Genomic DNA, 27,047 nt, shown 5'->3' with positions numbered 1-27,047 from the left:
TATTTTTTTTTTCAAATAAATTAAAAGAGGGCACAATTTCTTGGAAAATTAATTGCGAATTAAAAATAGGAGAGTTGAGGAAATTTTATAAAAAATTGTTATAAAGTGGTGTTACGAAAGTGGAAAAATATACAAACGTTTTCGTAATAAGACCGTCTGATGGTTAAAATGCAATTTTAGCATTTGCGTGCATTAGTTAACAAAAGGTAATCATAAGCGGCAGAACAGCTGATTGTTAATTGTTTTCGTTTTCGTTTTGCTTTTGCTTTTTTTGTTTATATGCTCAATTGCCAATCTGTAGAAAACCATGAACAAATAAAAAATTTATTGCGCTCAGTTGATTAGGTAAAAGTCCAGTTGCATTGTTTTCATATTAGAGGATTCCGCTCATTTACTTCTTTATTGATAAGAGATATGTATGTATGTTTGTGGTAAATTGTGCATGGAACAGAAAGAACAAAAATTAAATAAATTAACTCCACCAGTGGCCAAACCTCGCATTCACGTAAACAAGTTTTGTTTTTGAAATTCAGACGAGTTTGTGAAGCGACGAAAAGTGTTTGCTCAACCACTGCTACCAAGCAGCGTACACAAACTAGTTTAAAGGTTTTGACTACGTGGTACGCCACTTTGATTAAATTAACCAATCTTATAAAAGTGTTTAATTCGCCTACGTTCTAACACATTTTAGTTGCTAATCTCAATTCTATTAACTCTCGGTACACCTGTGATTATGCACAAAAGGCAAAGGTGAATATTTCATTACTTTTAAATACCTAGTTGGAAAGGGAAAGTAAAAAATTATATCTTGACAACTATAGAAAATATTTTTTGTATATTTGTATATGATTTGTATTTGATTTGCATATTTTTATGTTACAGCTTCAAAAGCAATCCGGACTGGGCACAACAATTTACCACCGACCAAGTTAACAAAATGCAGTTTATCGCGCGACGTGTCGCTATGAATTTAGTAAGTACGATTTAAATAAAAATTAGAGAAAATGAACATTAAGCAAATTATATTGTACATACTTCTCCCGCTCCATTTAGACTAAAACCGTATTGGCGTCGTCGTTGAAGACTCCGCTGCCCAGTATTGCCGCTGCCGTCCAAAAAAGTTTACCCGACGCCCGTTTTTACTCCATTTCTGAAGGCCCACAAAAACAAAATCTGTTACGTTATCCAGCATTTCCACTAAAAGATACCTTGGAAACATTTTTAAAAACCGTCGAGCCGGTGATCAATGCTTGCGAACTTGTTGAAACTAAGGAAGCAATCAAGAAGTTTGAGGCCGGTGAAGGCGCTGAATTGCAAAAGCTGTTAGAAAAGGCAGCGATATGCGAAGAAAATTGGTTAGCTAAGCGCTGGTTACGTGCAGCTTATCTGCAATACCGCGCGCCAGTTACCGTTTTTGTTAGCCCAGGCATGACATTTCCACCACAACGTTTTGAAAATGATGAAGACTTTCTAAATTATGCCGGCAAGGTTGTTTATAGCATGGCACGCTATAAGCAAATTATTGATGCCGGTGAAATTCCTGTTTTGAAAATGGGCAAGTATGAGCTAGACAATTCGCAATTCGGCAAAGTTTATGGCACGTGTCGTATACCACAGAAGGTCGAAGATGCACTGGAATACAATCCTAAATCACTGCATGTAGTGGTGTTGTACAAAAATCATGTATGTTCAGAAATAGTTAAAGATGCTGCATAATTTTTTTTTTTTTTTTTAATATTTTTAATATCTTACAGTTTTACAAAGTACAAATCTACAATAATAATGGCGTGGCCTTGCATCCGGATATATTGGTGAAACAATTCAAGACCATTATGGAAGCTGAAGCTAAAAAGGGTGTGGAAATTGGCGTTTTATCCACTGATAACCGCGATAATTGGGCGCAAGCTTATGAAGAGCTCCTGAAAATCGATGGTAACAAGGAACTGGTGAAAACTATACAAAGTGCCTTATTTACAGTATCTTTGGATGAGTGTTTCGATGTTGCAGATGACCAATTTTTCAATGAGTTAAGTGGCCAGTTAATACATGGCGGTGGAGTAAAGTTAAATAGCGCCAATCGTTGGATGGATAAAACAATACAAGTTAGCTGTTAAATTTAAAGTGTACGAAAGTGAGTTTATCATTCATATTTTTTTGTAGCTAATACTGAATCGCAATGGCATGAGCGGATTTTGTTATGAACACTCACCGGCTGAAGGTCAACCAATTGCCAACATCACCGACTATGTAACCAACAATTTGTGAGTATACATACATAAATAGAATGTTCAAAAAAATAGTGGCATGACATTTTAACCACATTTTGATATTTTTCTTTTGTTTGTTTAATGTTTATAATTTTTTTTTTTTTAAACATGCAGCTCATTATCTAACAAAAACTATATAAGTCTACATTTCAAACTTTGTACAAAAGTTCCACACAATTTTATAACAAAAAAAAATGTTATTAAGAATTTTTAGGAAAATTCTAAGTATCCACTTCTCGCTTATTAAAGTGCAACTTTCAAGTGCCTAAGAATTCGCGTTGAGTTTTATGTTCGAAAAATTTGTTTGCATGGAAGAAAATTAAAAAAAAAAGATTTTCATAAATCAACGTCACCTGAAACTTGTACTTTATTAAGCTAGAATTTATTGGGCTATAAAACTGCATATTTAGAATTCCCCAAAAAATTCTTAATAAAAAGTTATTTGTTGTTGTAAAACTTACAAGACTTCAAAGTTAAAAGCGGCCAAAATGTCGTGTCCCTATTATTTTTCAAATGACTGTATACACATATATTTTTATTGCAATACTTCCTATTAAAAAGCGGTTAGACCAATTTTATATATAAAGAAGCGCGCGCACTAATTGCCATTAAATGACCACTGAGATGTTGAAATGGCTAGGGTAAGCGGGCAGCGTCGAGTAAATCCTTACGTTGTGCCATCAACTTGAGGAAAACAATTTTCCCTCAAACTGCCAGGAATAGTGGCTGTTTTGGAGGTACTGCTATTCCGATACTTTCCTTTAAGTGCACTAACGCTATACCTTTTTGCGTCAAGCCTGCAAGATCGAATCCAAAAATACATTTTCCCCCAACTTTTCGTCGACCAGGCATGGTGCACGGCTATAGGAACAACTTTCAACCGTACGTAGGTATTCATAATGGACAGATATGTCTTCATTTTGCACAAAGAAGACCAACAAACCTTTGCTTATTCACTTCAACTTTTTTTACACCTATTTTCATCTTTGAAGAATATTTTATTTTATTATTACTAAACTTGTTAAATAAAACTTCATTATTTTTCAGATGCAATGAAAAACACTACGAACAGAGCGCTCGTGATAACTATCCTTGCCCCGAAAAGCTTAAATTAAAAGCCAATAAAACCTTGAATCAGTATATTGAAAAATCTAAGAAGAACCTCAATGAATTGGCGGAAAATTTGCACGTAAATGTTTTGCATTTCAAGGACTATGGCAAGGGTTTCTTGAAGAAACAAAAGCACAGCCCAGATAGCTACATACAAATTGCACTACAATATGCTTACTACAAGTAAATATATTACATTAAATTTGCATGACTACAATCCGCTCTATACGTCAATTGTTTCCTTTTATCTCCCTAGGCTACATAAAGTACCAGCCGCTCAGTATGAGTCTGCACATTTGCGTATTTATATATACGGACGCACTGAGACCATACGCTCGTGTTCCAATGAATCATTGGCATTCGCCAAAGCAATGGAAGACGCTTGCGTTGAGCCAGAGGAACGTGTCGAGCTATTGCGTACCGCTATAAATGCACATCGTGCATACACGACAGCAGCATTACAAGGCAGAGGTGTTGATCGACATTTGTTGGGATTAAAACTCATGGCTATTGAGAATAATAAACCAATACCAGAATTCTTTAACTCGCCTGGTTATGTAAAGAGTTTAGTCTTTCGTGTATCTACTTCACAAGTGGCCACACCCAATCTTGGATTCATGGTGTACGGCCCAGCTGCAGACGATGGTTACGCATGTTGTTATAATCCACGCGAAAATGATATAATCTTGGCATGCACCTGTTGGCGTGATAATCACACTTCAAACGTGGATACGTTTGTGTGTACATTGCGTGAAGCATTGCTAGAAATGCAACAACTATTAGTGGGCTATGGAAAAGCACCAGCCGCGAAGTTGTAATGAGTGATGAGAGAAGTAAATTCTGAACTGGCAGTGAGAAATGCGCTGCGCTCGAGGTTTTTTGTTTTGCAAATATTAAGTGCCTTCAAGTTTTTTTTTTACAAATTTTTATTGAAACCATTTTCACGCAAATAAAAATTCATTGTGCAACAACAAACTGGATTTTATGTAAGTACACATTTTCTACTTTTAGAACGAAATATTTTTAGACTGTGTAGAAAGCTAGCAGAAGTTTAAATAATTGTGAAGCGAATTAATGACTTTAGTTTGAAGCACATCATAAAAAATACTTTTAAATTTATTTAAGGTAAACAGACGCCTATCAGATTATTGTAACACGGTTATTCTAACGATCCATATTAATATGTAAATGTTTAATAAATAAATTATTGTTTAATCACTTTAAAATTGAATTAACCTGCCGTTAACATTAAAGTTGAGCATTTTCCTTTCATAATGCTAAATATTTATTTAATATGCATAATCTTCAACAAGGCATGACTCAGAGTGTATTTGAACTTATTACACTTATAAAAAAAAATCACATTTTAACACATTTTTTCCACTCAATTTTTTGCGTAGAGCGATATTTAATCCTTTTTGCAATGATAACAAGCGCAGGATACTGCTGATTTAAAAGTTATGTTACGCATACCACCCATGCACAGCACACGTTTTTGTACCTGAAATTATGAAACAAAAGAAAAAAATTACCGAGTTTTAAAAATTTAATTAATGTGCTGGCTCCTCACAAACACTCACTTCCTCCGATTCCATTATATTACAGCATTGACCCACCGAAACAACCGGTTTTACCGGTCTAAATACTCCCGGTCCTGCCAGGCCCCAGGGTATTGACGGCACTGCGTATGACTCACAGAAGCCACGGCAAGCGTTAGTTGTAATGCGAAACTCCACACAATCGGGTATGGATATCTTGCGCGTATTCCCTACTTTATGACAACCAGGCTTTAGCCATGATTCCCTCGTAGAAACAGCAATTATGGAGAGTAAGAGTAGGAGGCCTAAGCGTAACAGTAACATTGTTAAAAGTACTAAACTATTTTATTGTTTTAAAGTTTTCCGTGGTTGTATTCCCACCGCGATTGTTAAACTGTATTTGAAAGTAACGACTGCTAAATAAGTACTGCGTATACGCTCACCTTGGACCACTGCTTTTATTTAACAAATGCTACGGACAGTGGAGGGAATTGTGCTGCTACAACGGCTTTAAATGGAGTCTGCGCAGATCCATCAACAGATTTAAGCATTTAACATATACATACATATCTGTATGTACATACATACAGTGACGAACAAAAGTATTGGCACAGTGAATTTTTCGCCATATATGCAATGCTTTTTATTCTAATTTATTTTCGATAATTTTTTACAAAAATATAGTTCATTTTACACCAGAAAACGTAATTATAAAATCTCTAAACTTTGTGCAAAACTCAGGAAAATTCTTTAAATTTGCACACTGATTTGCAACTTTTTATTCAGATTTTTTAAAAAAAATTCAAAGTATGCAGTTTTATAGCCCATTCAAATTTAGTATAGTAAAGTGTAAGTTTAAAGTTGCTAGAAAATCGCGTTGATTTTTGGCAATTTTTTTAGTGGAAGGTGTTGCTCACTTTCTCCATACAAAAAATAATTGTCGAATTGCTTTGTATGGAAGAACTTGCGTGAAAAAACATTACATTTGGCATTTCGTGTCACAAGGAGACAATATTTTGTTTCAATGTTCATTGACATCAAGTTGTTGTTGTTGTTGTTGTAGCAGCATACAAGTTCCCAAAGGGTTTTGGGGGAGTGTTGCTGGAGTGACAGTCCTTGGCCAGATATAAATCTGGGTCGTTCCGGTTACGTAGACCCGACTGTCGTGGGAACGATTGACATCAAGTACCCGCTTCCAGTACCTACCCACCAGATCAAAGTTCCTGCCACCGTAATGCCAATAAATTGAAGCTCGCAAAAAGTAATTAAAGCTTTGTCATGGAAGTATGAAGTGTCTTGATTATTCCAGTAAAACTCTTTAAATAAAATGTTATTTCCGAATGAAAGTATTTTCTTTTTTTCGAAATCGCCTTGCAAAAATTTATTATACTCGGGGGTGTGCGACAAATGTTTTTTGTTTGCTTGTAAGTTGGTATGGCCTAATGTACATATCTACACAAGCATGGCTTTCCTTTTCATAACTTAACGAGAAAATTATTCTAATTGTTCAGAATAAATTTAGTCTAAACTACTAAACTCTAATCTACTATTTCAAAACATTTGCTTTTTAATTTTTTGTTTCTTGATGTAAAAAATGCACACTGATATTAACATTGCAAAAAACGGCTCTTAAAAGTGTGATATTATGGCGAATTTTCACTGGGCATTAAGTTTACAAAAATTATGAAAATTTTTCTACCATTTAAAAAATTACTATTATTTTAAATCGAATGACGCCAGTGGTTCTCATTTTTGTCATTTAATCCTAATGAAAATCCAGTTTTTTAATACAGCGATCAAAAATTAAAAAAAAAAAATCATAGCAAAATATCCAACTAACCCAAGTTAAGATTTTTCATAAAAGTGCATATTTGCAGTTGTTTACTCACAAAATAAAACATATCGCCATAAAAAAAAAAAAAAAATATTTTTAAAATAGTTCTTGAAAACCCCTCATTTTTTGAAACCTGCTTTTGTTATAGCGAATTAAACAAGAATTACGATGGTGTAATTTTAAATCCCTAATTACTGGTATTCACTAAGCAAATGAATTTCAAAAAGTTGAATTAGTTTTAGCTAAGTAAGCTTTAGGACAATCATGCCCACCTTATATACATATGTACGTACAGGAATATTAAGCCTGTTTCTTTAGTTTTAAAATAACGTTAAGATGAAGTCTCTACGATGAGCAAAACCCGGGATATAACGATTTGAAGAAGTACATGATTAGTCAGAATCAGGAAAAAATTCGTACTTCGACAGATCATATCTCGGAAGAAAAAAAAAATCATCGAATACGTGTTAGCTTATTTCATGTAAGGAAGCCATAAAAAAATTTTTAAGCGAATCAGAGAAATTACATAATGTTTTATGTTTTTACGAAATCCATCCGACTTAAAAAAGAATGCTTCACTTTTAATTCTACATAATTTTGTGGGGCATATTAAAAAAATCCAAGGAATCGTGCTGAACAATTTTTAGTGCAGGTAAAGACCAAGACTGCGTGTCATACTCGTTTTTGAAATAATTTCAGCGGCGAGAAACTGCGAGTTCACGCCTACTGTAAAATGTATTGTACTGTGCATTGTTTCTTCTCATTTTTTTCAGCAAAAAAATTATTAGTTTTATTAAATGTTTTATGCTATCCTATCTACACCTTTTCCCATAAAAGCCTCGTCAACTTACAAGTTTTGCACAGTTTAAGACTTTACGAGTTTAAGAGAATCCCCTAAATATGATACTTACCGTTGTGAATACCCCAATTGTATATGTTCGTTCGGGACGTTACTCTTTTTGCCGTTGAGAAAATAATTTTTTTTTAAAGCGATATTGTGGTTTGTATTAAAAGATATAGTGCTTAAAACTTAGGTTATTCGGAGCTTTTTTTCAAGAAGTAAGAGAGGAGGAAATCAGATTTCTAAACTAAGTGTGGAAAGAAATATGAAATATTTTTTATTATGCCATTGTTGACACAAAAATGCGAGAATCTAATTTGTCTGCAATTTTTCCATTTTTGGTTGACTATTTCTCCAATTTGAAAATCAATATTTTTCGATCGGAAAACTCTAGTTCTATTCAGAAGACTTCCAGTAACAGCACCCAATCGTTTAATTAACCATTTTTTAATACTAAAGATTCTTTATTAATCCCCCCATTGCATTTTGTGGGGGTTTTGGCGGACCTATAAAATATAATTACTATAAAAAAATGGTTAAATAAGTAATTGGGTATTATTATTTCCTATCGAAAAATATTGCTATTTCTACGAAAACTAGTTTTTTCTGCATATAAAATACATGGAAAACTCTATGGAGTGAGAGCATAAAAATTCCAACTTTACTTTTTCACGTGCATTTTTGTGGCACCCTAATGTACATGCAGAAGAAAAGGAAATCATAGTAAACTAGTTAGCAGTTATTAAATTGAATGTCCACACTTATTTATTATTATACCCAAATTATTATCGAAATTATTATTTTGAGCTACATTTCACTTTGCTTGATTTATAAAAAAAAAATGTAGGCATTTTCTTTGACATCGAGTCTTTTTAGTTTTTTGTTTCAATTTAGTAGACATATACTTGATTAATTTTTGTCGTCAATATTTTCCTTTCTTTCGGAGAATTATTTATTTATTTTTTTTTTTCAATACATCGCTTAATTTTGTCCCTAACGCATCCGGTTAACTTTTAACGGAAGTTAAACTTTTTTTAAAATTTCAACTGCAATCGACTTGTGCACTCCACCAATCAATTTGAAGAAAGAATTCAGCGGCACAATTCAACCCCAGAGTTGTATAAACAAGAAAATATAAAATTAAATTAAAAAAATAAAAACTTAAGTGACGAAATAAAACATTCTGAAAAGCTTATACAAAAAAAAAAATCTTAAAGAGATAATTTAAAAGTCATTGCGAATATTTTCAAAATTTCAAGATCATAAAGCATTGCAACGCACGCTACACCGCATGCAACGAAGCAGTGCGCCATCTAGCAACCACCCTACAATTTGAGCTGCAAACCACCGGCCGCTGCAGGCGTCTCATCCCACCGAAAAACTAGTCCACAATTAAACGCGCAACGGCAAAAACTACAACTAGACAGCCAGTGCGACGAGAAACGCTGCACAATTAAAACCTAATCTTATTGGAATCCTTCTCAGCTCACTTGTGGCGGCACAAATTGGTTTAGCATTGCGCGTCCTTCTCAAACTCGGAAGTATAAGTTCATAAACAACGTCCACTAAAACACTCACACAAATATTATGGCAAATCTAATGAATCGTGCACGTGATAATTTTCTAGGCAACAACAACAATCAACATATGCACGACGAGGGTGTCGTGATGCCCGATGTTGATAATAGCATGGATGACGGGGATATGGATGATCCTATGGTGCTAAGTACTCCCGGGCGTACGCTAAATGCCACAATGAGTGACCAAGCGCTCAATACTCTAAATGAGCTGCGGCGCAACAATCTACTCTGTGATGCAGTTATATCGGTGTCCGATGATTCTTTCAATGTACATCGTGCCATTATGAGTGCTTCCAGTTCATATTTTAGGTGAGTTTGAATAAGGGTTCATATGTTTTATAGATACCTATCGCAGTGGTTTTGAAATTGAAAGCCAGCATTGGAATAGAAACCTTTAGGAAAATCATTTCTGCATTGCAGTATTAGCATTTTGCTGAAACCTTCGACCCGACCATTCCATTCATTGGTTTATCCCAATAAGATAAATATTTCTCAAATTAGGGTTGTTATGGTTTTCGACAGGATACTCCTGTATGATTCATTGTGGGAAGATTTTCCACCATCCCTCGTGAAATTCGCTTTTGGCGACAAATATTTATAACACCAGAAGGGTCTAGAGGGATTTGCCAAAGTTGTCTAGAGCACAAGCAAACGCTGCTGGGAAACACCTTCCCTTCGGCGACCGTTTAGTTGCATACACTCTTACTAAACCTTTTAGCAGAGCTGGTTTTGGTGCTGCCAACAAGAAAAACCTCACTTTCAAAAAATCCTTCAGGCGCAAGATGAGTTCACAGTTTTAAATTGAGAATATCTAAGATATTCATACCTGCTTCTAATTCGCTTACGTTGAACCTTAGGAAGATGTCTTTGTATGGGATTGAACAAATTACAATCTGATCGCGGTGATCGACTTTGGCCACAAATTCGAAGTTCATTTCCCTGTCAGACGTGACTGAGCTTCTGATACTGTTTTGAGCAACGACGAGACTAATCTTCACAGTCGGTTTCAAAATGGACATCGGTAAGGAACCTACACGGAGTAAATCTCATTTAGGTCGTCTTACAAACTTCTAAATTACTTGCTCTTTAAAATGATTTCATGGAAAATGAGGAAGCGAACTAGCGCGAGAGAAAAGGGCCTCCTATAAGACTAGACCAACCAAGTTCAAGCATACAACGCCATCTAAGATTTCTAGTCTCACAAGTCGACGATAAGGCCAAAGTAGCTCCTAAGATCAGTTGGACTAATCTGGACACAGGCAGCGTATCCCGATCCCACTGGTCATCGCTCGATGAACGGCAAACGCGAAGACGCGTCGAAGCGAAGCACAAAGCGGCAATGCTAACTGGTCTATTGGCCAAGTTCTGTGCCACAAATAATTCGTTTCAGTTTTCTGTAAAAACATTTATTTAAGGGCCTGAATAGCTTAGCCACCATCTCACTGGTGGTACTATTTGAATTCGCCAAAAATTTGACATTGTTTGAGTTTAACCTCACCTAACTTAGGATGATCTTCAGCGAAATGCTCACATTTCTAGCCCATCCCTTTTCTAGACGCCGCTTCTGTCGTGCGACTGTTGATATTGAAGTTCATAATTCACTTGAGATATAAAGAAGACAATCCTTAAAGGCGGTGTTCATCGGAAGAAAAGTTCTGAACTAAAACGATGAATCCGAATTAACATCGTCTAATGGCGAAATTAGTGACATCTTAGTGGTTCTAGACATAAGATCTCCTTAAACAGGAGGAAGTTGTCAAAGGGGACCTCTAAAAGATCCAGGTTCTTAACGGTCCGCGTCATCGAATCGTATGCCTTAGGGTTCAGCTTGATCTTGAGCTTGCCTAAGGTCTTATTGATCCCTTCATCCGGATTGGTAACTGGAAATTTCGTACTAGAAGTTGTTATATTCCGTGCGATTCACGGACCCCATAGGTATCCAGTCGCCTCGAAAAAAACTCATCAATGTCAAAATCAAGCATCCATTGATATGGGATAAAAAAATGCCCTCAGGTGGAAGACGGTGTTTTGAGTTATCGAAATTTAACACCGATGAGTGTCGGTCACTAAAATAAGTGCCAGAATTCCGCTTTAGCCCAACTTTGGGGGATATAAGCGTGGATCTAATGGTGTTATAACGAGTTGGGATCACAATAATGCGAAAGCTTCAAATTTGCCAAAGCAGGCGATAATGAAGTTTGCTGGGGTGAATACAAGGACTTACTTAAATTATATAATCGAGTAGTGCGAAAGGCAAAAAACAAATCGTGGTGGGACTTCAGTGATAATTTGATAATTAAACCGAATCCGAGTTCGCCTAGCCTTATACGTAAAAGTTGCGGGTATAAACTACATAATTCCTGCGCGGAGTCGCTAGAAGTCCTGGTGAATTTGCACTTTCCAGAATGCGTGGACTTGGTATAGCGAATAGCATCCCGTCAAAGCCCCGGGATTAGACGAAATATTCCCTGCGTTGCTCCAGAAGGGTAGTAACCTGGTGTTACCATTGCTGAGTTTTTTGTTTCGTTTGAGGCTGGGCTATGTGCCGGGATTGTGGAGAGAAGCGAGGCCTATTTTTATACACAAGGCAGGCAAGAGCAACCAATTTTTCTCAAACTTATAAAGACCCATAAGTGCGACACTATTTTTTCGAACCACCAATCCTTTGTGGATTAAAAGCCTTTAAAGTCACAGGAAAAAAAGAGCGTAGTGCAACGGCGCTAGGGTAAACAGGCGGGCATGCAGAGACACACCGCAAGGTGGTGTACTCTCACCACTATTATGGCTATTAGCGGTCAACAAATTACTAAAAGAATTCGAGGGAAAAGCAGACCTAGCAGACCTGGAAGCACCTACATAGACACTATCAGTAACGTAATGAACAGTGTCCGGAAAGTGATTAGCCAGTACGCATCTCGAGCGGGGCTAGGGGTAATCTTAAACAAAACGGACCTGATACTCTTCACAAGAAGCTATAAGGCTCCGAGGCAGACAAACCATACTCGACTCTTGTTGCGGTTGTCGACAAAAGATTGCAGAGTTGCTACCGAATAGCTTACGGGACATATCCTGGTGGCTGCTCATGCACAAATAATAGGTGGACAGGTGCAGGAAGTGTCATCATTATCGGGAGACAAAGGAAACCTTAGAGCATGTTCTATGACAATATTCGCACTTTCAAAAACACGACTAAAATGCTTAGGAGCCTTTCAGTTCGTGAAGTTAGAAGACATCCCAAAAGTAGAGCTCAAATTGGTTAAAAAGCGTTGGCATGCTTTCTGATGTCTATTTTAACGCCTAAAATTGAACTCAAACTGGCAACGCTAAGGACCTATCGGTGTATGTGTGGCTCAATGCCGGTAAGATTAACCTAACCTAAACTGTGCGAAGATTTTTCGACAGATCCAAAACCTCCTCCTTCCTGTGAGTTTCCTTTAAAAATAGGAATGCATACTTTCTTTTAGTTAATACACCATTTCATAGAACCCTTTCTCAATTTGAATTATTTTAAGGCAGAAAATATCTCAGTACAGCATATTGAATAGACTTTTTTTTTTTAAAATATATTTCCTCAATTTTTAAGAGCGCAATTCACCGGCTTCAATTCAACATCATCACCAGAGAAAAGTGACGAGAATCGGTCAGTATACATACCAGGCATGAGTGGAGCAATTATGGAGCAATTGATTCAGTATGCTTACCTGCGCAAGTGCACCATCAATGCGGACAATGTACATGAACTACTCATATCGGCCGATTATGTGGGTATGATGGGACTGGTGACGCAGTGCAAGCAACAACTCGCTACAATGTTAACGCCTGAGAATTGTGTGAGCATAATGGGATTCGCAAAGTAAGTTGTACACGTACATACATATATATATATGTATGTATAAAGATACTCGTACGTAAGTAGATATGTATGTACATATGTAGTGCATGCGGGTATGGTTTGCATTGCATTGGAAGTGAAAGTAATTGGTACTTAATGCACTTGGCACATATTTGAAGAGCGCGCAAATGCACATACATATTTGTGATGCGGATGGATGATTGCATTGCATGCATACATACACACATATGTGCATACGCTTATAAACAAATGATTGTGCATTTTTTTTTTATTGTTAACTACCTTACATCTATACTATAGCTTATGCATACATCAACGTATGTACATACATAAATAAATCTCTTATTAATCCCCGACGCTGCATTTGACGTTGTATAGATTTCGCTTTCTTGATGATTTATATGCCAAAGCGCGTAACTATCTGCTGCGCTACTTCATTGAGGTTGCCGCTAAAAATAAGGATATACTCGAAATCGGTTTAAAGGATTTCTATGATATCATTAGCGACGATGAGCTGAATACACGTGAGGAGGACCATGTATGGAAGTTGTGCATCAAGTGGATCGATCGCGACCCAGAAAATCGAAAGCAATATGTTGCACAGCTGATGCAGGGTGTACGCTTGGGTTTGATGACACCGAAGGTAATACATATATGCTAAACGACCTTCATTCATGCTTGAGATGCAAACATACATATCTAGAACATCTACAAATATTTTTGCAATAGCCCTGCAGGATAGTCTATTGGCAACGAAGTGGTGTGTTACTAATGAAATCAGAAACATTATTTCGCTTACTTTCTATGTAGATACTAGCTTCGTTTTTTTAATACTTTCTAAAAACAGTGCTATGTAAGGCTAGCTTGATTATTTAATAACAACAAGAAGTGCCAGTTATTTACCTTAAAGTTTAACGGCTGTCATTTTCGATATAAGCAACCTTTTTTTTGTAAAAACTTTTTGATAGTCAGACAAATGACGAGAGCCTGACGCATTTTTCAACCAATTTTGAAACCACAAAAACTCTCCAGAAGCAAAAACAAAAAAAAAAAAAACACAAAACGAAACAAAATGTGAAAGCATATTAAAAAACCCAAGACAGAAACAAAAGATAAACAATTAATTTTCAAGCAAACAATACAATCGACTTCAGTTCTAATATACAAATTTAGTAGTATCGTTAATTTCTTCATGACACAATGATCGGAATTAAACCAAATTAGTATGGGACTCCCCTTACGATAAAAAAAGGAATAATCTAAAACGGTCTTTGTCTTCGTATTCGTCCTTGTATTTGTATTCGTCTTTGGTTATTCTTCGTATTCGTTTTTGTGTTCCTATTTCTTTCCGTATTTGTGTTCGTCTTGGCCTTCGCATTTGTCTTCGTAGTCATCTTCGCAATATTCTTCGTATTCGTGTTGCAATTGTCCTCGTTTTCGTCTTTGAATTCAAATTCGTCTCCGTATTCGTTTTCGTTTTCGTGTTCGTATTCATATTCGTGCTGGTCTTCGTATTCGTCTTCGGTTATTCTTCGTATTCGTTTGTGTGTCCTTGTAAGCCTTCGCATTTATCTTCGTACTCATCTTCGCAATATTCTTCGTATTCGTGTTGGTGTTCGTCCTCATTTTCGTCTTCGAATTCCAATTCTTCTCCGTGTTCGTTTTCATATTTGTGTTCGTATTCGTGTTCGTCTCGTATTCTTCCTCGGCGTCGTATGCACGTCAAATACATAGCTACATAGTTATCTTCGTATTCTTCTGCGGATTCGTCTTTGGTTGGTTTTAATCTACGTTGTCGTATTTGTCTTCGTATTCTTTATTCTCCTGTTAATCGTTGTATTCGTATTCGTATTCGTATTCGTTTTGCTCTTGGTATTCCTCATAGTTAAATTCGTGACCGTGATTGTCTTAATATTCTTGCCTTCCACAAAAAAAAATATCTTTCGAATAGTGTTTTTGATTCAAAAATCGGCCCAGTAGCACTGCCAAACTAAAACGAACAAACATTTATGTTAGCCCATTAATATATAGATTATCATAAATCACATAATTAGTCTTCGTAATGCTGCCTAAAAATTACATGGAGTTGTAGGCTTTAGGTACATATGGAATAAAAGATCAGTTGAAGGGAAACTGTTCTAAGGGAGCTTTCACCTGTTTCAGTACAAAAGGACCTATCCGGAGTGAGAAACTTAATATTGGCATCAGCAAACGGATTTATTTGCTTTCTATCAAGTAAACAACCGCCTGTTCCATGGTAGTTAGTGCGTTCTGAGTTCACCTTTAACCTCTGAAATTGTATGCTAAAATGCCAAAGTATTCGTAAAGTGGTTCCGATCCGGTAAATACGCTTTCCGATCCTTCTCAGGTTCGTTGACGAATTTTGCTAAAAAAAAAGTGATTGGGAATCTATTCCCATAAACTGAAGGGTGTTAAAACACTACTCAAGAAGTTTGTAAATAGTTAACCTCTTGACTTCAGTACGGTTCATTAAAGTGGCAAGTTAATATGCAATTGTCCCCGTAATTTTATCTATCTTGGAATCGACATAATATGTACATATAACGGATGTCCTAGAGCACCCGTCATGCCTTTCTAAAATGGAGGAAAATGTTTTTTTTTTTTATTATTATTGGATAACGCAAAAATATGAACTACTTAGTTAAGGATTCTCGTATCTTTTGGGCGTATTACCGTCTTCCGGTTTCGGCTCTGAGTGTGTTTAACAGGCTGGATAAAAAACCATATTCCTCCATTTTTAAAGGAGTGAACGGGTGGTGCAGGACACCCGGTACACATAAAAATTTTATTCGAAAATTAAAATTCAGAAAGCGAAATACAAAGTCGGATATACATATCTACCTGGGACTTCCACCTTTACACCGCAGGTTCCAAATAAACGCGGAGTAGTCTTTTCACACTATCTTACAAGCCATTTCCTTGGCTTCTTTTACAATCAAATCAAAGAGGTTTTACCAAACCGTATTAATCAGGGTTTGCTCCCACCTCTCGGTAGAACAATTTTGGGTTCGTTGTCATCGAAATATCCCAGAATTTAAGGCAGACAATAATTTCGCCAGAGAGGGTGACTGGATGTCTTCAGGCGAGGCACGTTAACTCTGCTATTGGCATTCACGGCAGAAGGCCTATAATTACTACATAGTTGTAGGGTCGTAAAACGCAAATTGCCAGTAGTACAGAAGAATTACTTTGGGAGAGTTTGAGTGCAACTCTCTTCAGCATATGTTCACAACTTCTGGGATTCATTTCATATGTTGATATGGGCGGAAGGGCGCTTCTCTCTGGACACGCTCGAATGGCTCTTATACAAGTACAGGTGCGAAATGTGACTGGAATGCACTGGAGATAGCCCACTCGATGTCCAACAAATCGTATAGATCTTTAGACTCTACCTAATTTACTTCGTCGAAGGTCGTACTCAAATCATAAGGTCAATGGATTCAAAACACAAAAATTCAATGCTTCGAAATGATTTTTGGCCCTACCAAACTGATTTATAGTTGAAATTGAAAAATTATTTAGTACACTTTCCTGCAGATTACACACTTATCGTATAGTAAAATAATAAAAATCATTCACTGCACCTTTTCAGTGCTTCATGGAAGAGGTGAAAGAGCATCCGTATGTGTTGCAGTGTGACGACGCCAAACCATTGATTGTTGAGACATTTAAATTTATGTATGATTTGGATATAATGAATCCATCATCGGGCGAGGTATTTACGAAAAAAACAAATGCTATGCTCTACTCTCTTTTCCCGCTCAGCTCAAATTTATATGTGCCATTTCGTATGCCATTTTCTAAAAAGCTCACAACACCACCATTAGCAATGCCACGCCTGCCACATGAGGTCATCTTTGCCATAGGCGGCTGGAGCGGTGGCACTTCGAAGGGCTGCATTGAGACCTATGACACACGCGCCGATCGTTGGGTGAATATACCAGCCGAGGATCCAGCTGGACCGCGTGCCTATCATGGCACCGCCGTCATTGGTTATAAAATCTATTCGATTGGTGGGTATGATGGCGTGGAATACTTTAATACATGTCGGGTATTTGATGCGGTGCGAAAGAACTGGAAGGAGGTATGAGTAAAAATACAAATCTAGAGTAAATATAGTGTGTAATTAATATGCGGATTTTTATGTTTTCTCCGCACCGCCCAATCTTTTTTGTGTCTCAGTTTTATTTTTTGCTTCTTCTTGGTTTTGTTAGATTGCGCCAATGCATTGTCGTCGCTGCTATGTGAGCGTGGCTGAACTTAACGGTCTTATCTACGCAATTGGCGGTTACGATGGTCATAATCGCTTAAATACGGTCGAGCGTTATAATCCGAAGACAAATCAGTGGACCGTTATAACATCGATGAATATGCAAAGATCTGACGCAAGCGCATGCACGTTGAGGGGGAAAATTTATACAACGGGTAAGTGGAAAGCGCTAAGGGAGGGGGAAGATGGTGAAGAGGGTGAAATCGCTGCAGCGTCGCATTCGAGTGTTCATGCTTTTACGGATTTTAATTTTTTATTTTTTTTTTTTTGCAATTTTATTTATAGTTAATGGTTTATTTTAGGATTAAATTTGCATGTTTATTTTTAGCCGTTAAGCTGCTAGCTGCGACGCAATTGTGAAAAAGAAGTAAAAGTAGCATTCACTTTCGTTTCAAGGTTTCTTAGGAAATATGTACATTTTTTCACTTACTCTTATTTGCTTACGCGTCAATTATTCTTGCATTTATTTAAACTGAAAATACTTCTTTGTCTGTACTTTAAACGCTTATGAATTTATTATTTGTTAACTGCCGAATTTTAGTTAACTCCCCACTGTGGAGACGGCACTAAGGCCAATAAGTTTTAAAGTTTTTTAATAGATTTGAGTAAACGCCGCGAATTTCACTTTAACAAGCTTTTATTTAACTTGCTTTATATGTACATAATATGTATGTAAATAAATATGTATTGGTCAATCCATTAATTTTAACCAATTTCCCGATGAGCTAGAGACGTGAAATTTCAAACCTAACTTAGAACACGACGAGATGCAATATCAAAGATGAATAACCCATTGGGTGGCACAGGAGTTGAGATATATGAAAAAACCCGATGTTTATAGTCCAATTGATATTTTATGTATGTATATATGTACAATAGGGTGGCCCATAAATGCATGTGAAAAACTAAAGGTGGCATTTTAATGCTCTCACCCCTAGGATAGAAGACTATATCGAAAAAAACTTTACCCCTGTTTTTTTTTTTTTTTTAAATAAAAAAATATTTAGAAGTCGCTCAAAGTATATAAACAAAAAAAAATTTTATAAAATTCATGAAAATCATTTTCTTTCGATCGCGAAATTCCATTTCTCTTCAGAAATTTTCCAATAACTCAATGTTTATTTAACCATTTTCTATTATACACTTTTTCTTATAGGACCCCTAAAAACCACAAAAAATGCAATGGGGAACCCATTTGAGGTCATTAGGGGTCCTATAAAAAATAGTTAACAATTGAAAATGGTTAAATCAACCTATGGGTATTGTTACTGGAAATCTCCTGAAGAGAAACGAAGTTTAACGAAGACTTTTTTTCCATATAAAATACATGGAAAACTTTGAGCGCTTTGAGTGACCTTTAAATATTTTTTTGATTTCAAAATAATATAGAACAATCCTAGGGGTGAGAGCATTAAAATTACGGCTTCACTTTTTTTTTTGACTACCCTAATGTACATATACAAATTGCCTATGTGAAGGAAATATCTCCACTAGAAATTTAGCCGGTAGGTGGCGCGGGTGTCGATATATTTTTAAAACATGCATCCATGGTAGGATTGAGTTTATATTTGAATATATCTGTATTAATCACATAAAAAGGAATAACCTAATTTATGTTCCGATTTGGTTCTTATTTACATACATATAATGCTTGTTTCGAAAAAATGTGTTCCTATTAACTTATTTAGAACTCACCCACTAATAGATTGTGGACCTAGCTTAGAATCCGCCACATAAACCCGACCAATAAAAACATCGTTCGCCTAGAAGATCCGACATGTACTTCTTTTTTGTAAAACTGTCTCCATTATCGCAGTACGCGTGGTGAGATTAGCGCTGTTTGACGATGTAGCCGCCCACGCACCCACCCACATTTTAAATTTCGTTGATAGGTTCATACAGTTCATAGATCCAGTTTTTGCTGTGTCCAATGCGTAAAGATCAGCAAGTATTCCGCAAAATCTTCCTACCAAATATTCCAACGGTCGCCTCATTGGACGGTGCCAGCGGTGGAGGCTTTTTTTTTTATAGGATGGAAAAGTCTTCTGCTCATTAGTACGGTGACCATGCTACTTTATTTCAAAGGGCAGCCTTTTTTCTCACGATTTTGTCCTTTGACTTTATTTATTTTTCCAAAAGTCTAACTTGTCCTTTGAAAGTACTTTTTTTGATTCGATGCCAGAAATTAATGCAAATTCTGAGTAAATAGCAAGGATTCATTAGTCCTTTAAGAGATGCTTCAGATTATGTTGTAGTATTTAGGTATAGGCAGGACAGTGCCAGAGAAAGTTTTCAATGCTCTTTACCACCTTTACGGACAGACGATCAAGGAGAACTAGAGACTCAAATCTGTTTTCATTAATTCGCTGAAGATTTGCTCCTAACGGAGATTCTTGTCGAAAACTTGTTATAAAAGTAGGCAGGTAAGAGGCTTTTTGCCTAGTCTCATAGAAACGTGGGCTATACTCGAAAGGCATAGAGCGAGAGGGATTGTAACGAACAGATATATATCTGGAAGCCCAATTCATACCTAAGGCTATGATACATCATCCGTTGGGTAACAGTTTCTAAAAACTATAAAATACTATGTAAATTCGTTCCAAAAATGTCCATCATTCCTCGTCCAATTCTTTTCCATGGCAGTAGAAACAACAAATACATAGAAGCAATTATATTTGAAATACGAGTAGGTAAAACAGTGACAGACGCGTTTAGAAAAGACGAAGGCAGACAGGACAGGCAGGAAAGAAAATAAACAATTTTATTTTTTAAAGCATCAATAGACAAGAAACTTACAGGATGAAAACTTAAGGCGGATTCATCGTTCTAGCACTTTTCTTCCAGTGGTTATTGTTGCGTTTCTCTTTCTGGGAGAGCAATTGAGAAAACTTGCGTACGCTTTTAAGTTGTTAACTCATCTTCCACATAGTTAGTGCTGATCCCTGAAAATAAATGGTTTCTCTTTGTTTCCCCACTGCAGGTGGTTTCAATGGGCAGGAATGTTTAGATAGCGCCGAATCTTATGATCCGGCCACCAACGTTTGGACGCGCATACCCAATATGAATCATCGTCGTTCGGGCGTATCCTGTGTGGCCTTTCGTGGACAGCTTTATGTGATTGGCGGCTTTAATGGTACTGCGCGTCTATCCACTGGCGAACGTTACGATCCCGATGCGCAATCGTGGTCGTTTATACGCGAAATGAATCACTCTCGTAGCAATTTTGGACTAGAAATAATAGATGATATGATTTTCGCTATCGGCGGTTTTAATGGCGTCTCAACCATTTCACACACAGAATGCTATGTGGCCGAGACTGATGAGTGGTAAGGTGAAATGGGTTTTCAATAAAAAATATATATATTTAAAAATTGATTTTCCATCCACAGGATGGAAGCGACCGATATGAATGTAGTACGTTCGGCTCTCACAGCCAACAATGTAGCTGGATTGCCAAATAAACGTGACTACATACACAAGGAACGCGATCGGTTGATGGAGGAACGTCGTCAGCGGCTGCTAGCAAGCGCCATGGCACGCGATGCGGAGACGATCTCCGTATCGAATGCCTCAGTGGAGACACAAGATGCCGCTATGGACGATTACGATAGCCCAAACGAGGATGATGATGCCGACGATGAGGTAGATGCAGCTGCAGCGCTTGCACCGGTAATTGAGGATCGTCATGAAGATCAGCATCCCGATCCGAATCGGCGTTTCCGCGTGCAATTGAGAGCGCAACGTTTCGGTTCGCAACATGAGATACGACGAAGGGCCTAAAGTAATGCATGTAAGTATCTTTGTATGTTTGTATCTTTTACTAACAGTAATAAGTTAAATTTAACGTTTTAAGCATAAGCTGTATCTTCAATTACGAAGTGATAAAAAAATTTACATAAATGAGAAATTCTTTGTAATATGAATGAGTGAATGTACCGGATGAGGAATAGTATACATACATACATAAAAAAATCAAAGCGGATTTTTTTGGCTTACCAGAAACCAGAATCAATTACAAATATATGTGTCTTATTAAACCAATGAGCAAGAGGGAAGAACAAATTGAAATCAATGGATTGATGACAAAATTTTTACACCTAGCAAGAGTGATAACAATGGATGGCCTGATAACGCAAAGTATTAAATGGGTGAATAATCAAGGTTGATGAGTAGCGATTGAATTCAAGTGAGCGAACTTAGTGTAGCAAATACCGGTGAGCAAAAAGGATGATTTTTTTAGACTTTTTCAATCACAATTTTACGACATATGAATGTATTGTAAACAAAATTTTTTTCAATTGTACTAAATTTTATTTAGTGATATTTATAAAATCAAAATTAATAAAACTTGGTAACGTAAAAAACTATAGCCCAAAAAAGTTGGCATATCATTTAATTTTTTTTTTTTCGTTTTCGAGATAATGGGCCGTATGAATAAAAACTAAGCAAATGCTTTTTCTTAAAATTGCATACCTTTTACTTCATTTTTTTTTTTTAATAAATCGAGTGAAAGGTCTGAAATTTTAAGAAAAAGCAATTGCTTTTTTATTCATACGACCCATTATACCACTGGGTGGGCTTTATTGTTATCGGTATACATATGTTTGTATATGCACATATGTATATAGTATTTACATTAGACTGAATCACTCCCAAAAAAAAAAAAATAAAATCGGTTCCTTTTTTCCATTGTACATAATTATAAAATCTATTATATTTTAAGATTGCACCAAAATATTTCGGAATATTATTAAGATTTAGTTTACATAGTTTTAATTTAGTTTTTTATTTATTAAAAAATTAAATTTTTTTAATTATTCTTAGGAAAAAAATCACCTCAGATGGCAAAACAGTTTAACCTTAAAAAAATTTGCATAAACATATCTTAAAACACTTCCACAGAATCCTTATAATGAGATTTTTGATGCTGTTTTTGAACTTTTTTCAAAGATTGGTTTAAGAAAAACTTAAATAACTCGGCCAAAACTTTACCGATTTAGGGCCGCCTTTTCAAGTAGTTTTTAAAATTTATCTGCCCTTAAACACAAATTTTGTTCTGAAAAATGTTTTTGAAGGGCAGATAAATTTTAAAATCTACTTGAGAAAACGGCATATATTTTGTCACCTTTTTTTTAATGCCTTGCAAATAATTTAATTCAAAGTATGAAAGAGAAATGTAAAATGAACGAGCGTCATTCCAAAAATTGAGACATGAATGAGTTTTTTTGCAAAGAAATAAAACAGGTGAGAAAATACCTTTCTACTGATACCTCATACGTCTAAATCGGTATAGTTTTGGTCCAGTTACTTAAGTTTTTCTAAAAAAAAATTAAAAAAGTTAAAAAAAAACAGCTTCAAAAATCTCGTTATTTTGATTAGGTTTGGTCAATGAGCTTTGGAACAAAAAAATTTCCCCTTCCAGATAAAAACATTGATATATCATATTTTTAGATCCGACTGTAAATATCGACGATATTACAATAAATTTTGCAATTCGACCCCTACATTCGGCAAAAGAAAAAATTTCGAAATTGTCTCAAGACAAAAGCATCAATATATGTATCATATATTAAGATCCGACTGTAAATGCCAAAGAAAACACGAAAAACGTAAAAATAGACCCCGCCAAAAGCAACAGATCTAAGCGTACACGTATTCAGCCAATAGGTTACTATTGTCGCTGTAATTGTTGTTGTAGCGGCTATTGAAAGTCAGAAGTGCACTGAATTTTTGTACTGGTTTTGGTCCTTCAACTAGCTATCGCTGACGAAGAGCTTCAGCTTATTTGAGAGAGGTTAAACTCGTTAAACGTTTTATCGAAACTTGACCACAGCATAGCAAATATATGACCGGCTCGTGAAGGCATCCGATATAACACCACCGCCTGCTAGCTTGCTGCTCTCTTAAACTCACCCAGATAACACCTCTTCATCTGGCACGACTCAGTCGCAACAGCACGTTTCCTGGGCCTACTGTTAGTTCAGCTTGTCGCCAACGATTTATAGACCAGCTGAACTGGGCAGTGCAGCTACAACAGCAACTCGTCGCTTGGACTTTATTAACTAAATAATAGGCGGCAACAAAGCCCAATCGGCGATCAAGAATTTCAATCCCCCATCATGCCTGGTCAATTTGGACGGTTAATCACAGCTTATTTAAACAGAGTTGGATGTCTTGGTATGCTTCTACCTTGTTTTTTTGCTTGCGCGGATTCATTAGTTGTCGAATCTCCAAATTGAAATATCTGTTATGGAAATTTGAGCGAATGCTTAGAATATAACTACACAATGCGCTTTTCCGAGCTTTAATGAGTTTCAGGCTTACAGCTAAAGCTACAACTTCTTGTGGAGTTGTACTCGTAGATCATTCGTTAGACCTGCCGATTTGCCAATAAGTTTCTCATACGACTCGATGTATCTTGGTGTAAAATATGTAAAAACAATTAAGGATAAAAGACTACATGTACCTCTTACTTTTGATGATATATTTCAGTGCATATCCCTAATTAATGATTACATCTCGAAAAAAAATGCGCTATGTCAATGAATTCCGATTTCTTTGCAAGCTAGACGCATTAAAAAGTCCTGCTTACGTACATACATCTCCGTACTCTAGCAGACATTAACTTATGCATGTATGTATTTACGTATGTATGTACGCGTGTGTATAACAATCATGTTAAGTCGCACAACACATTTGAAATTTCCGTTAATCCTTATACTCAAAACAGGACTGCTGTGTGCTCTACTGTCCTTGGTTTGGTATTTCATACATAGAATAATTAATAAAAACAAAAACGTATAAAAGACTCGCGCAACAGGCAAATGCATGTCATTTCGATTACTACGCTGTTGTAGGTAACAACTCGCCAGGCTGTGCGCAGTACAGACTTATACTAGGCGTGAAATCGTTGTTGAAATGGTAAAAACGATTACATACTCGAACATTTTCTGTGAAATTTAAACAAGCTGTTATTATTTCATTTTTACTTGCATATAGTATCAATATTTCAACGCTTTTGCACTTGTCGCATTTATTTCCTTCTCAACATCTGCTTTGAGCCAAGTGCTGGAGGCGCAACCCATCAATAGCAGTCCCACCGCTGCGCCATTGGGCTGTCATCAGCGTCTCTACACATACCGCATCACACAGGCTGACGCACAGGGTCGTGAATGTTGGGATTATGTGAGTGTACGTTCTTGTTGGGGTCGTTGTGACTCCAGTGAAATTTCCGATTGGAGATTTCCATATAAACGCTCATTTCATCCGGTTTGTGTACATGCTACGCGCCAACCAGCAGTAGCGTTGTTGAGAAATTGTCATCCGGAAGCCAGTGAGGTGAGTTGTTTTTAATTTAAATTGGCTAGTAGCGTCTTAATTATTGCATTCGTTTAGGAAGCACGCCGCTATGAGTATATGGAAGCAGGCAGCTGCCATTGCCATACTTGCTCCTCTCTGGATACCAGTTGCGAGGCGCCTGTTAATAATATACTGGATGAGCGATCCGGTGTGAAAGTGTTGGCGTTAACTGGTTCAGATTCCGATGTCTTGGATTATTAAATTTAATTTTGTTGATTTTACCTATTCTTATCAGCTGTTATCAGGTTATCAGTTGAGTGCGGCGATGTAGGGCTTTCATAGGAAATATTTATATTTGTAAAAATTGTGTATTATATTAATTATTGTATTTATATGTATTGAGCAAATAAAACTAAAAAAGTTTTAAATACCCCGTATAATTTCTCTGCTAAATTAATGAGAAATTGCATAATTTTGTTGCATACATTATAAAGTTATTTTAAATTTCGTTAACTTCCTTTTGTCTAACAAAATTAATTTATTGATTATTTCAGAAAAAAAAACACAGCATTGGCAAAGCGTTTTGTTTTATTTCGGTGTGTGTTTTTTTTCAATTGTGTTTAGTTCTACAATTTGTTGTACCACTATTTTTAATTTACATACATACACCGCAAAAACATACTCCCCTGGATTACACAAAAAATTTAAAGTATAGTTGTGTTATTTTTTCAGTATTTTATCATTTTTGCTTACTAAGCAAAGTGTCTTCGGTATTATTTTGTTCAACTTAACTCATCACGTTCTAGTAACTAATACAATTAAAAAAAAAATAAAAATTAGAAAACAAGGGAAACTTACAACTTAGATTTGCTATGTACGTTTGAGCGCGTTACATAGAGGAATAACGCAACTCCATTCATCTCCACGATCTGGAGTTACATATGTCACTACCAGCAGCTAACTACCATTCGTATATGTATACAAAATAATGCAGTCAGTTTACTACATCCACTTCAATTTTTGAAACACTTGTGACTTTACAGGAATTTCAAATTAGACCCGCCGGAACTCGACCGCATAAATTGGAAGAGACAATAAAGCGTTGTTATACCAAGTCCTACACCTCCACCGATTGCGCACCTTCTAAGACCGGCTGTATTATGAAAGCAGAAATTGTTGTATAACATTAATTGCTTCGAAAAAAATCTGCAATTACTCTAACCTGTAGATTTGTACAACAATCCCGTAGCTGTGCCAGCGATAACCGTGTTAATATCATCGTCTTCACCGCGTACACTTTGCAGCAGTACACCGAAAGCGGAATACATCACGGCTATTGTCCCCAGAGTGTTTGCAGTGCCTGAGCCTTGTTTCATCACATGATTGAGCAGTCTGGTTGATGAAAGAAAAGCAATTGTTTCGTAAAATAAATTATATACATATGTACATATATAGCAATAGTTCAAAATCAGTCATATTACTGTGTTCGTCTCAATTTTCCGGCCTGTTTCAATGCGGTGGTTGTTTGAAGACCATTGTAAAATCCAGCCAACCCACCGATTCCCGCCCCAACTATCACAGAACTTCCAATCTGTGAAAATGCTAGTTCGAAGCGTCCACGTTGCTTATTGGCGCCTTCCGGAAAAATAAATTCTGGTTGCGCTTGTTGCAGGAAACGCGGGTCGTAATTTAGATATGGTGATATAGGGGTACTAAATGTGCTTGTACCGGATGACGCTCCACTCGATCGATTCGTGCGTGCTTCATCTGTTGTTTTGTATGATGAAAAAATACATATGTTAATTCATAATCTATTATTAAAGTGCATTGTTATTTTCCACTAGACACGACAATTGCGTAATGTACACCCTGTATGGCGTGACAAATCTTTCCAAGCTTTTGAACGCGCTTACCTGTTGATGACGACCCCAGCGATAGTGGTTGACTTAAGTAGTCTTCGCTCATTGTTATTTTCACGTTATTTATGTATTTTAACTCAAATTTTCTTTAAGAATCTAGCCAATTTTTTCCCCGATAAAAGCTTGTGGAATTTTCCTAATGTCTTCAACCCAACTGCTTTGACAGTAGAAACTTCAAACACATGTGCGCAGAAACTTGACGAAAAAGAACGTAAATAAGGTATTCACCATGATATTTCAGAGCCATACCATTGCGAACGTGAAGAAAAGAAAAAATTCCAAGTACATGATTCAAAAAGTTAAGGGTTAATTTTATGTGCTTACATAAACATTAATATTGAGTGATTAACAACACCAAAATGTTTCTGATTAATGCATTATTAAAAGGCCCTTATTATAATATATATAAAAAAAAAAAAACATTTCAATCAAACAATTGCAAGACTGTCAAAATCAAAAGTGACAGGTCAAAAATGCGCTCGGCAACTCATTTTCTAATCCCCACTCGATATAGT

At 36.4% G+C, this 27,047-nt stretch overlaps 5 protein-coding genes across 17 annotated transcripts; 3 read left to right on the top strand and 2 right to left on the bottom strand.

Annotated features, from left to right (window-relative positions):
- LOC118735667 (carnitine O-acetyltransferase) lies at positions 1-12,837 on the top strand. 11 transcript variants are annotated; one of them, XM_036465568.1, is made up of 9 exons: positions 351-416; positions 486-620; positions 745-750; positions 883-973; positions 1,054-1,683; positions 1,755-2,102; positions 2,161-2,261; positions 3,315-3,560; positions 3,634-4,608. In XM_036465568.1, exons 4-9 carry the CDS (start codon positions 938-940, stop codon positions 4,193-4,195), a joined length of 1,923 nt encoding a protein of 640 aa, XP_036321461.1. In that variant the 5' UTR covers positions 351-416; positions 486-620; positions 745-750; positions 883-937; the 3' UTR covers positions 4,196-4,608. The 11 variants fall into 11 exon arrangements, 10 of the variants coding, with proteins under 10 accessions (XP_036321459.1, XP_036321457.1, XP_036321460.1 ...); XR_004992627.1 differs by adding an exon at positions 12,754-12,837 and having other exon boundaries at positions 371-416; positions 486-750; positions 3,634-4,363; XM_036465563.1 differs by having other exon boundaries at positions 371-416; positions 692-750.
- On the bottom strand, positions 4,536-5,533 carry LOC118735668 (thyrostimulin alpha-2 subunit). Its single transcript, XM_036465572.1, has 2 exons — positions 4,958-5,533; positions 4,536-4,878 (listed from the first exon to the last, which is right to left on the bottom strand). The coding sequence occupies exons 1-2, from the start codon at positions 5,237-5,239 to the stop codon at positions 4,786-4,788; spliced, it is 375 nt and encodes a 124-aa protein (XP_036321465.1). The 5' UTR covers positions 5,240-5,533; the 3' UTR covers positions 4,536-4,785.
- LOC118735666 (kelch-like protein 10) lies at positions 8,824-21,261 on the top strand. 2 transcript variants are annotated; one of them, XM_036465559.1, is made up of 9 exons: positions 8,824-9,479; positions 12,754-13,023; positions 13,402-13,666; positions 16,637-16,759; positions 16,853-17,128; positions 17,259-17,469; positions 20,295-20,640; positions 20,704-21,104; positions 21,168-21,261. In XM_036465559.1, the coding sequence occupies exons 1-8, from the start codon at positions 9,178-9,180 to the stop codon at positions 21,092-21,094; spliced, it is 2,184 nt and encodes a 727-aa protein (XP_036321452.1). In that variant the 5' UTR covers positions 8,824-9,177; the 3' UTR covers positions 21,095-21,104; positions 21,168-21,261. The 2 variants fall into 2 exon arrangements, with proteins under 2 accessions (XP_036321452.1, XP_036321451.1); XM_036465558.1 differs by having other exon boundaries at positions 16,637-17,128.
- Positions 21,262-22,869: 1,608 nt separating this feature from the next.
- LOC118735665 (thyrostimulin beta-5 subunit) lies at positions 22,870-25,053 on the top strand. Its single transcript, XM_036465557.1, has 3 exons — positions 22,870-24,235; positions 24,314-24,652; positions 24,710-25,053. Exons 1-3 carry the CDS (start codon positions 24,233-24,235, stop codon positions 24,872-24,874), a joined length of 507 nt encoding a protein of 168 aa, XP_036321450.1. The 5' UTR covers positions 22,870-24,232; the 3' UTR covers positions 24,875-25,053.
- Positions 24,828-26,714, bottom strand: LOC118735664 (mitochondrial import inner membrane translocase subunit Tim23). Of its 2 annotated transcripts, XR_004992626.1 has the most exons (5): positions 26,527-26,714; positions 26,095-26,380; positions 25,836-26,005; positions 25,472-25,766; positions 24,828-24,946 (listed from the first exon to the last, which is right to left on the bottom strand). XR_004992626.1 is itself a non-coding variant. In XM_036465556.1 (4 exons), the coding sequence occupies exons 1-4, from the start codon at positions 26,576-26,578 to the stop codon at positions 25,651-25,653; spliced, it is 624 nt and encodes a 207-aa protein (XP_036321449.1). In that variant the 5' UTR covers positions 26,579-26,714; the 3' UTR covers positions 24,912-25,650. The 2 variants fall into 2 exon arrangements, 1 of the variants encoding a protein (XP_036321449.1); XM_036465556.1 differs by having other exon boundaries at positions 24,912-25,766.
- Between the last annotated feature and the right edge of the window lie 333 nt (positions 26,715-27,047).

Source organism: Rhagoletis pomonella, unplaced genomic scaffold (assembly GCF_013731165.1).
Source record: "Rhagoletis pomonella isolate Grant_MI unplaced genomic scaffold, Rhpom_1.0 Rhpom_scaffold_00003, whole genome shotgun sequence".
In the NCBI taxonomy this organism is placed as follows: Eukaryota; Metazoa; Arthropoda; class Insecta; order Diptera; family Tephritidae; genus Rhagoletis; species Rhagoletis pomonella.
Note: the sequence above shows the minus strand (reverse complement) of the source record. Positions and strands in the feature narration are given on the sequence as shown.